This window comes from Branchiostoma lanceolatum, chromosome 2, assembly GCF_035083965.1.
Source record: "Branchiostoma lanceolatum isolate klBraLanc5 chromosome 2, klBraLanc5.hap2, whole genome shotgun sequence".
Classification (NCBI taxonomy): Eukaryota; Metazoa; Chordata; class Leptocardii; order Amphioxiformes; family Branchiostomatidae; genus Branchiostoma; species Branchiostoma lanceolatum.
In genome coordinates, this window is record NC_089723.1 from 11,512,585 (window position 1) to 11,524,610 (window position 12,026).

General features: G+C 39.2%; 1 protein-coding gene across 5 annotated transcripts in view; it reads left to right on the forward strand.

Annotated features, from left to right (window-relative positions):
* The window catches only part of LOC136427449 (uncharacterized), a 70,466-nt gene that overhangs the window by 35,490 nt on the left and 22,950 nt on the right, over positions 1–12,026 (forward strand). The window contains exon 1 of one of the 5 annotated variants that reach the window (XM_066416304.1): positions 10,969–11,660. The exons of the other annotated variants lie outside the window; for them this stretch is intronic. Coding sequence (XP_066272401.1) covers positions 11,580–11,660 — 81 coding nt within the window. The 5' untranslated portion in view covers positions 10,969–11,579. Of the gene's footprint in view, positions 1–10,968; positions 11,661–12,026 lie in introns of those variants that run through there. 5 annotated transcript variants of the gene reach the window in all.

Consider the following 12,026-nt stretch of genomic DNA (forward strand, 5'->3'; position numbering starts at 1 on the left):
TGCACTATTGTGCGCACTGCACTGGTGTCCAATCTTGGAGACACGGGTAGAAAATTAGTGTACATAGCGAGGAAATGTCAGGTTTCACCATAGTGTCCAAGCTTGCAAACTTGTGGAAATCTTTGTTTCCATGCAGTGTTAAAATAAGAATAACACCGTGTGTGTCGAAAAATACCACCAGAAAAGCTTTGAACCTTCTCAATTGCACTTAACTTCAGTAGGACACAACAATAACAACACAAGGATGGGAGCCCGGGGTCTCTTAACACTGGTCAGTTCACATCGGGATATCCAGAAGCAATTGGAAAAACTTCAGAAATGTTAAATTTCTGCCTATGAGTGTAGTATCCACTGAAAGCTCTCTTCATCATGAACATAGTCATGTAAAAATTATTAGTCAGTGATGTTCACAGCTTTAGATATGATTGATTGAAAATGCATGTGAACGATGTACTCCTAGGTCAGTACATATCCAGCAGTATTGAGTTCACCTGGGTTTTTACGAACAATTGTGGGTTAATTGTCCTGTCACAGTGGGCAATGACACCATAATCACTGAGCCCATTGAACCCAAACCCGTCCATTGAACTGGAAATCTGGTGATTATGCGAATGTATTCAACACAGTGGAAAGACTAATTATCTACTCATGTGCATGGCATTCATTAGGGTGGATCATTGTCTGTCCACTATCAGGCCAGTATGGGCCAAGTCTAAAAATTATAACCTGGTCTGGGGTGATATTGTGTCGCCAGGTCCAACTAATCATGGTATGGGTTGGACAACTTTCAAAAAGGAATATCTTCATAGCTTTCCATGTTATGGCCAAATTAAAGACACCATAATGTAAGGGAAATCATGCTCTTTCAAATGATATATGAAACTTTACTTAAAGTTCAGTAGAAAAAAAGTTGGAAAATTGGATTTCCAAGATGGCCGCCTTGAAATTGGGAAAGGGAAGTTCCCAATGTGAACTGACTAGTGTTTAGTGAAGTTGTGCCTGCACCAGTAGTGCCCCTAATTAAATTGACTATTTCAACCAATCAGGTTGAGCTTGATAAATCTGCGCTCTCTCATTGGCTGACCGAATTAGTCCACCAGGCCAGATGAATAAAGATGTGACCTATAGGAAGGTATAGGTCACCTATAGGTGACCTATAGGTGACCTATACGTTCCAGACTTACAGTTTGTTTGACGGTTAAGGATGGTGTCGCGTATTCAAGTGCAGGTCTGATATATACAGTAAACACAGTCGTCAGATCGGTCACGGATACACCGAAGCGCTTGAGTTTTCTGTTTGCTCCCGAGATCATCTGGGAGACGTGCAGGTTCCACTTTAAGTCGCTTAGGACCGTCACCCCTACTACTTTGATATATCTAGGTGTAGGTAGCTTTAGGTAAGGTGAATACAACCAAATATGTGTTATGCTAATGAATACCGCATTTGCATAATTATTACAGAAATTATACATGCCTAATGATCAATTGGAGATATAGGTAGCTTTAGGCAAGGTGAATATAAATGTGCATTTTACTAATGAGTACCTTATTTGCATGATTAATGCAGAAACATAATATTTCTTCTGTAGGAAATATTAGGCCATAATTACTTAGTAGGGACTTCATATTGCAGATATATACTGTAGGTAGCTTGACAAAAGGAAGGAAGTATTCTGCATTTTGTCAAAAATGTTGCCTTTTCTAGTTGTAGAACTGTCTAGAACTTATAATAAGAGTCATACCCACCCCCCACCCCGGCCAAATCTTTTTTCCATGGCACTCCTACGGCCCAAAACATTTTTCCATAACCCTCCCCCCATTTTCAATGCCTTTTTGCATGAAGCACATTACAATAAAACTTTGTGGTAGTGTTGTTTAAATGGGACTTCAACGGGACACAGCAACATATCAGTTACAGTCGGTGTCTGTCGCCAAGTTTACCATGGACAGTCAAATTTTCATTTTGCTGACATGTATACAAAGTTACAAACATAGATGACATCAAAATAAAATAAAAATAGATGGCATAGCACTTGATGTTGTTACACTAGCCCTGTAACGGCATACCTTGCCTAATATCACGCTGCAAAAAATGGCCTCGGATCCTGATGTATCCGGATGGGATCCGGAACCTAAGATCAAAAATAATCCGACCGGATCTGGGGTCGTACAGTTAGCGCCTGCGCCTATAGACCCCTACAGTGATTTCCCAGTCATTGCACAAATACTTTGTATTTTGATGCTTCTATCAGTTTCAGGGATCAAAATACTTTTTTTGGTTAATTGCAAGTTGGCAAAAAATTAACTTACAATTTGAAAAATTAACTTGCAATTTGAAAAATTAACTTGCAATTGGAAAATTAACTTGCAATATTGTAGTCGGTATGTAACTGCTTTTATTTGCTCTACATACACACTCAGCCTGACATAGCAACTATAGCATTATTAGGCCACACTAATTTTATTTGTTGCAGATTTTTTTTAAAACAAATTGGACCGACAGGGCGAGAGAAAAAATAGTAAAAAAAAATTTTGCAAATAGTCTGGGGTGAAGATACCGTATTTTCTTGATTAAAGTACGCACCCTTATTAAAGTACGATTCGGGCAAAGTTTCAGGCAAATTTGCGGCTTTGAAAAGTAAAATGAGAATAAAGCTGAATAAAGTATGCACCCCTTCTCCGGGCCGATGTCACAGTTGAAATGTCCCAACAAGTACATGTCTTGAAGGCAGTTCCAAACACAAATAATTGATTAGAAATACGTTTAATAAGACATTAGTGTAGTAACTCGTTTTCTAGCATGCAGGAACTTTTCATGTTATGTTTCATTCTTTATAAAGCACGTTGAACTTCGTGAACGAACGTTACCCTGCTCGGTTCATATAGCGCCGGCCGTGAGGTTCAGTATGTTCTCCAGACGTAAGTCGCCAAATTGTAATTGATCGAGTTCTGATTTTTTGGGACATACGGACTGATGATGATGATCCACTGTGTTCTGCGGCTCAGAGGTTGTGGAAACATACGGACTGGCAAACTATAATTGTTTAAAGTAAATAAAAGGTACTTTTCTGCATCATGTGAACCTACCACGTAGATACGGTCAATGTATATTTCACAGTCTGGGCCACTGGGGCAGAAATTTCCGCCCATTTATCTCATATTTTTCTCTCTTAAGCAGGCCGGAGTCACATAAATAAGGAACAAAACACTGTACTCAGTATGGCTACTCGTGTACTGAAAAGGCATCTTCTTGACCTTAACGGTATGTGGGAGCAATGCCTTCTCTGATAACTTAAGTGCTAGTAACCACAAGGAGACTATTGTCTCATTTTCTGTTAAATTTCTGACCTGAGCGTTGAGGAGAAATGAGTCGTATGCAGACGACTTATATATTATTTGTCCATCTGACAAAGCTCTGCAAACCTAATTTGTTGATGTTCTGATGCTGAAAGCGATATTCTGTTCAGCGAGAAATGAAGCTAATATGTATTCTGTATCAAATATGTTTTATGTTCCTACTCTTTCTCTTAATTGTATCTAAACACTAAAACAACAATATTTCAAAAACTAGAACTTGAATAGCTTGAATATTAGCAAGCAAGTTGGTCAGCACACAAGTCTCTGCACCTTTGTGATTTTGTGCCATGCAGATATGAAATAAGTTATCTTATTGGAAGAAAAGGGGTACAAAAACTACCAGTGACTGTAAACGCAACATGAGCAACAATTGGGCAATGCCTGACACCTGACATCCCATGTGCCATGTTTGGGCAACGCGTTGGCAACATTTAGATGACGTGAACAGTATCTATTACACAATATGTCAGCCGGACGGTTTCTTGTTTGCAGTGTTCGTCGCATTTTTAAAGAACTTTACTTTAAGATACTGTAATCCCATTATATAATGGTGCATCCAAACATATCCAAGGCGGAAATACAGGCTATAGATATTTCTTATTGTCTTGAGGTTTAAAAGAATTCAACTTTGAAAACAAAATCTGGAAGAAATAGTAGAATATTGGAATATGATAACCCTATACAGAGGGTTATTCTCAGTTGAATCTATACTTTTCTATTCTAGTTCAAACGTTTTTACATTATGGTGCGTAATTACAAAAAAATGAGATTACATTCATAACTGTTACGTCTTTTGTTTGGGGAGGTGGTTCACAACTGATAGCAAACGCCTCTTTAATATTTGTTACTTTTAAAAGCCAGAAAAGTTTTGAGTTGTCATAATAACGTAAGTTTGGAACCTTTTATGTGGCATATCTTAATGTCAGGAGCGTCTTTAATTACTTCAAACGGTAACGGAACTTACAGAATTTGGCGACAGGCATAGACCATATAGGAGATTCTTTTTACACAACCAGGTAATCTCACCTGCTAACGTTTCGATGTCTATCAGACACCTTCTTCAGATCTTCTGACTGGAGTACTGCTTCTCACCGCTATAAGTAGCCTATAAGACATTGAAACGTTAGCTGGTGAGATTACCTGGTTGTGTAAAAAGAATCTCCTATATCCTATATTCTACCAACCTGATGAAATTATTTTCGGAGGCATAGACCACCTTGCACTGCGTACAAGAACGGTAACAGCAGCGATCTGATTTGATTTTTCGGGGGGCTTTGGTAGCTGGATTCACCAGCTAAACGGTTAATCTCTGAACTGAATCGTTACGTTCTCGGCTGCTTTTTGAATTTTGGATGTCTCCTCAGGCGACAGCCGTTTGGGGGGGCTTTTTAGGACACCTATTGCTATAATTTCTTCTGAGTCAAAGCCCATATTAAAGTAATGTTGTGATGCATTTTTGTGAAACATAATAGGTGTTGTGGAAAAACGAAGAAAGCATCAATGGTGCCCGTAATTTGGCTCATATCAAATCGTAAACGCTGGCGACAGCAATTTGTACATTTAAATGAGAACGAGCGGTATAGTGAACGCCAACTCGACTCGTTATTGTTTACGGTCCACGTTTGTTTAGTTGATCGAATAAATGAATGAAATTATGCTTTATATTAGTAGGGAGGGGGGTTAATACCAAATACCACTTTAGCCCTAATTTCCTGATGCAACAAGATGTTCTAAGCACTCCTATGTAATTATTTTGAAATTTTCGTCCAAAAACCTCCTCCTACCCCGAAAATTACTTTTTGTACCCTGAAAATGTGTGTTTTTAGCCAACATACAAAGCTTATCAACTTATGATGTCGTATAACGTAGAAATATGTTCATGATGGTCCATTTAATGGTGTTTCATGTGGTATGCCATACCGTAAGAGTACTTTGCACTTCAAAAGGTGGAGTGTCAAGGTCATATCATAGGTCAAAGGTTACCAAAACGGTAAGAAATGCCTATTTTGGCAAAATTTCACAATATTCTCACATTTTGTGAAGTTCAATGTAAAAAAAGATGTTTGTTATGGACCCTTTGACTTACCTGTGGTATCTCATGCCATAAAGGTACTCTGCATTATAAAAAAAAATTGTATATCAAGGTCAAATTGTAGGTTAAAGGTCACTAAATGTTCCAGAATCACATGAACCGTCCGTTTCCGATATTTTCTCGCAAATAATATTCATGATGTTGGGGGTATTTTCGTCTATTCAGAATCATGTGGGAAGTTAGTAGGCACAACTTACTATGGTCACTATAAATACAAGAGTCACGGTCACATTCGAATCAAGGTCATTCACAATACGAAAGGCCATAGCAACCCACTGAAGTTATCTCAACGCATCAAGCCATGGGATTGCATTGTTTCACTGTTCTGTGCCAAAATTTTACAGCTTCCCAACTTTTGGTCTTGTACAATGTAACGTTGGGTAACATAAATTCGGGATTTTTCCGATAATGGTTGATTGAAATCAATCTAGCAGAACAATAAACCATCCTTTTTTTCTATTATTCTGTCAGTATCATGTACTATCTTTGCACTAATCATATATATGGTAGATTTTGTCTCTAGTCGTGCTGACACCATAATATTTCAACTTGAAACTACCGTCCGCCGCACGCACAATTACGATGCTGTCGGACAGGGGGGCACATTAATTCGGGAGAGAAGATTCGTCTTGAATATCTTACCGCTAATCACATTTTATACAGCTGCTATTCGTTCCATCCTTGGCTTGAGGAGAGTGCTATGGATATAGACGTGTCCAAGTAAAAAAAATACACGAAAAAAAGGCCGTACCGCACACATCAGGCCAGTTCGGGTACAACCCGTGTGTTGAGTCGGTAGAACTTCACTCAAAGTCGGCCCATCGTCATCATCGGGCAACGTGTAACGTTACATTATTCATGGGAAGTTAGCTGGATGCCGTAGCAATGGTAATACTACTATGTCCATGTGTTCCTTGTTGTGTTAGGAGCAAACTTTGAGGAAAATATCTTCCTCAGTCCACTATCACACGCAGCATTTAGACAAAAAAGTGTTCCTCACAAACCTTTGTCGTCTGCTTGACAACAGGATTCTGGTTAACAATATGGCGGCGGGAAAATACACGTGCCGTAGGTTGTAGCAACAGAGAGGAGTTTTGATGATTGATCACACTTAGAATCCAGTTGCAGGTTAGCAAAAGAGATTGTAATAAGTTGTCTTGTAAATAATTGTGTTTAGCAGGAAGCGGATGTGACATTTTTCTTATAAACCAGCCGACAACCATGTTGTTTAATTCTCCCACGAAGTCCTCAGACTGTTCCAATAAGGGACGGAGAGTTTTTGACCTCGTCGCCTTATAATCCATGCTTATCGAAGCTTTTCAGACAGTGTTCTGAATACGTAAGTCTGTCAGGTTTGCATTTCTAGCGGTATTACTTATGTTGCATCTAGCACATATCCCTAAATACCCCGTTTTCGAAAAATCCTGAATTTAAGTACCCCGCGAATTTAGGTTACCCAACGTTACAAATATATTCATGATAGATCATTCAAATTATTTTTGTATGTGTCATATCGTATGAGTTTGTTGAATCTTAAAATCTAACGTCAAAGCCATATTGTAGATCGTAGGTCATCAAAATGCCCATTACCTTTTTTTGTAAAAAAAATCCCACGTTTGGTATAATCTGTCCCAAGTGCTTTGCTATCTGGTTGCCTTGTGGGCTTTCCCGGGGCCTTTGCGACCGTCAAAGCCACATCACATTAGAGACAAAATATTTGCAACATAAGGGTCAGCCATTCCCGCCCAAATGTGTCATTCTAATTGGGGGCAAATTCTAATAACATATACAAATTGCAGTATTGTGTTTTTAATGTGATGTGGCTTTGACTAAGTGGCGAAACTTGCATTCACCATAATTGAAGTTTGGCAGGCCCAGCACTAATAAGGTCAAAAGATAAGAAGAAACTTGAAGGGGGGCGACCACTGGTTGTTCTGCAACAAGAACAATTGGGGACGAACACATTGGCTGCAGAAATTAGGCCCTTCACATCAGCTTCCTCGCCAATATGAATCGGTCACAGTCCAAAAGAAGTGAGAAATGGAATTTAAACTGTCATTAATCTTCATTAATCTGTGGTGAAATGGAAAAACTGTTGGGCAATTTTCTATGAGAACAAATCGGGAAGGGAGTCCCAAGAAAACAAGTTTGGCAAGATCGGGGACTGAAAGGAAATGCAATTTTTGTATTGGGGGAAGAGGAAATGAAATTCTTGCATTCTATATGGAATGGCCCCAATGGTCACTGTAAGGAAAATGTCTATAGGAAGTGGGAGCGATCAATGAAACAAAAAATGTGAGGCAAAATGATTTTGCCAGACCATGCAGAAGAAGGAGACGGAACGGAACTGAATACTGATACAGGATTTGTTGGGTTAACATACAAAGAGGCTACGGAGGAGGGTAAGAAGTATCACACAGGTGATGACAATGTAATTAGCCTGGTCGGACACTGTACCCTATGATTCGCAGATACGCCAGGCAGGAAAGGCTATTCTGGCCCTCACCTTTTCAGAAATTAAAGTTCATGGTGACAAGCGCAGATGCTATATCATGGCGATGGGAGCAATAAGAAGGGGTGCGGATCACGATTAGTGGTAAATACTGTGCTTCCCTACTCTCCAAATCTCTTCTGATACAAGAGAAAATTTTGTACTGCTGAGAGTAAGAGTCCTCAATATGCTGCCCATTGTCACCTCAACTGTTACATCATAGGAAGTTAAAATCAACCGGCTCTATCTAAATATCTTCAATGTAAAACATGGTAAAGTCACCAGGCTGTCTTTGCCCAAAATGTCTCCAGTTTTCAAACATAGGAAGAATGATAGAAATCTGCTTAGGTAAAGGTGTAGTGGCATAAAATGTGGCTATGCTGATGGACACGAGATCAAGAGGTTGGATTCACGGCATTCCTGTCGGTTGTGTCCTTGTCCTTTACACGACTTTCTTCACCCCATCCAGGGGTAGAAATGGGTACCTGACATCAGTTATGAAGGTTAAAGACAGGGGAGGGATGGGCACCTTCTCCTATTACCGTGCCCCAGATAAAATGGATAACAAACCACTGCCAGAAAGGCTATGGAATGAACTCACAACTAGCTTTATCTTTATGAGGAAAGAACCTGAGCCAAAACATTTTAAAGTACCAACCTCACATTTTACTTCCGTGGCTTATGTGTTAAAATGATGTCAGTGGGTTCGTATCACCCTTCTTATGTTGAATAACCTTGATTCCATTGTGGCAGTGACTCTCGTATTTATGGTGCACATAGTAAGTTGTGCCTACTAACTTCACAAATGAGTCTGAACAGACTAAAATACCCCCACAACATGAACATTTGCGAGAAAATGGTTGGCACAGGGTGATTCTGGAGCATTTGGGGGACCTTTAACCTTTTTTGACCTTGACACAGAACTTGTTTTATAATGCAGTATGTTGAGTCCATTTATAATGTCATTTATGACATGACAAACAACAGGAAAGTCAAAAGGCCGATAACAAACATCTTTTTCTACATCTAACATCACAAAATGTGGGAATATTGTGAAGTTTTACCACAAATAGGCATTTTTTACCATTTTGGTGACCTTTGACCTGTAATATGACCTTGACACTCCACCTATTGAAGTGCAAAGTACATTTATGGTATGACATGCCACATGAAACACCATTAAAGGGACCATTATGAACATATTTCTACGTTATACTTAATCAAAAGTTGATAAACTTTGAATGTTGGCAAAAAACACCCGTTTTCGGGGTGCAAAAAGTAATTTTCGGGGTAGGAGGGGGTTTTCGGGCTTGATTTCAAACTTTTCCACATTAATGTATTCCCAACACATGGAGGCATTAGAAAATCAGGGCTAAAGTTGAATCTGAGCATTTTCGTGAAATAACACCCCTCCCTAATATTAGAACCTTCGTTATAGTTTTGTAAGAAAGTTTATTTAAGTGTTCTTTACAATGCTTAAGTTACACTGATTTGAATTTAATGACCGGACCGGACCGACTGCCATTATCCTTTTTTTTTTCAGTGGAAGTGTCTTTGGAATGGTCTATTATCAGATTATGTGCAATGTATGGGGTTGCCTTTGGAAGAGTCCATTCTTGCATAGTTGGTCAAATTTGGAAAGTTTATGTGAAATATTTCAATTTTGCCCAGGTGTGACATTGGAACGGTCCATTTTTGCATGGGGAAGGATATGGTGAAAAATGCTGTATTTGCTCGCAAATGTTGCCTTTCTGGTTTGTATGAGTTAATTACTATGAATGTTGGTGACGTAAACACTTTAACCATTTGCATTTTGTAAAATGTAGTTATAGCATATCCTCTTTGATTTTCGTATCTTTTGCTTTAATTACAAGCTGTGTGCCAATAAGCTCTATTGGTAGATTCTAGAAGCCTGGGCCCCTTCTACCATTGAGTTTCTGCCCTTGAGGGTTCCCTGCACCATACTCTGAATACTTATGAACAGATATCTGTGATTTCCTGCAATCTCAGCTGTGGTGAAAAATGCAAGAAACTTTTTACTGACCATTCCAGGATTTAGAAAATGGGCCAAGCTAGTCTCAAGTGGATTTTGATAAATGTACAGAAAGCCTCAAGAAAACAACAGAAAGTACTGTACTGTGTCTTTGTCTACAAGTCCTCATTTCTACATGTATCTAAAAATACATCACTTTAGTAAACAGGTGTTGTAGATTCTTCAAGACACATTTCTTAATCAAGGCCAAGGTGTTGAGGTATGGCAAAGGTGAATAAGTGTTTGTAGGACTGGTACATATAAAACATCTAGTGAGAAATCTGGAGGATGTTTTAGTTGAACAGTTCTAACTGTGGAAGACAATTAGCCCGGAGGAGGGGCTGAATGACAGGATGGCGGAAGTCACTAAGCCATGCAGGGGACAACAACAACAGTGTGTCTTCCCTTGTCCCCAAACATTGGAATTGACATTCCACTTTCAAAGCCTTGACAAAAAGCATATTTTGTGGACTTTTATCATGAGCAAAAACATAACATTTTTATCTTTGAAAAGAATTCATGGTGCCTCATACCTCCTTGCTCATACACAGTATTTTCTATTTTGAAATAAATGTGGTCTCAGTTTTTTGGTAACTATACAACATTATTGATATCTAATCTTTGACTTGAGATTCAAAAAACATTTGATGAAGAAAGAGGACCTCATCAGAAATTAAATCTGTCTTCAACTGGATGGTTTTATTCCCAAGTGCTGACATGCCTTAGAAGACAGAGCCTGGAATGCCGTCCCTTTGTAAGGATGTGAGAAGGCCTGGATCACCCCAAGGTTTGCTTTTCTGTGACCCACTCTTCTCTGTCAGTCTGGCGAATCCAGAATTGGGCCGATTCACCTGAAAGCCTTACTGCAAGCTTCAGTTACTGTGTTGAGTGTGCATGGAGAATTATACTAAAAGAACTCTGATCAAGATGCAAATTAGGATACAACTACTTTGTCTACATTATCGTTTAGAGGCATATACAAAATTAATGTAACACTACTATTTCTGCAATTAATTACATTTGAAAAACACATTAATGATGAGTTTTCTCTTGAAAAACTGCTGATTTGTTTCCATGTGGAAAAAAGCCTGCTGTTATACAGACATCAGATACCTGAGTTTCAAATGTATAATTCAATCAAACATACCTGAAACCCCAATGAGAACCCTAACCATGTAACCACAGGAAATCCATGAACAAACCAGAATGTACCAGAGGCACCACTGGGGGTTTACTAGTAAATCAGATTGTCTGATTCACCCCACTAAAAGACATTTCTGTATATGGGCAAACCCTGTAAGAAAGGGGCTTCAGCCATCCAGTTCACTTGTGATTCCAAGTCCTACTTAGTGCTGGGTGGAGAAAAAACAGATTGTCTTCATGCAACACACAACTTTGTGAAGTTTGATGGTGTTTGTTGCATCCCTCTTACCGGGAGAAAGTCCTGGCAATGGACTGATTTAAGCTGGGATCAGGTGAAATTACATCACCTCAAACTGTGAAGCTGCTGAGGCTGAACCCAAACCAACAACAAACACTGGGCCTCTTTGTGACCGGGGCCTAGGGATAGGCTTGCACTGCTTACAAGGGGGAAAATCCACCTCAACATGGCCACTGACGGCAGTTTAAACGGGCTGGAAGACGGGCTGGACTCTGTTTTTGTGGAGGACAAAAGATTGAATTATGTGGTAGGGCACCTAATCAAAACTGGGACCTAATTTATTATGTTAGACTGTCTGCATACTACATTCAAAATGTACAATGTAGAATATGATATTCCTCATTTTTTGGTACCTCTGCTTTACATCACTTCATACTTCATGTTGTGTGCTTACAACATGTGATTTTATACTGATAATGCTTGTCTCTATTGTTCTCTATTACATGTTATAGCCTATAGGCATCTTTAGTATATCATTCAATGTGTTGCCTTTGATATTAGCTACTTTGTATATATGTCACAGTACAGATTGGAATCCAGTACAATCTGGAACTGTCCTAGGACAGATTGGAATTCCAATCCGTCCTAGGACAGATTGGAATTCCAATCTGTC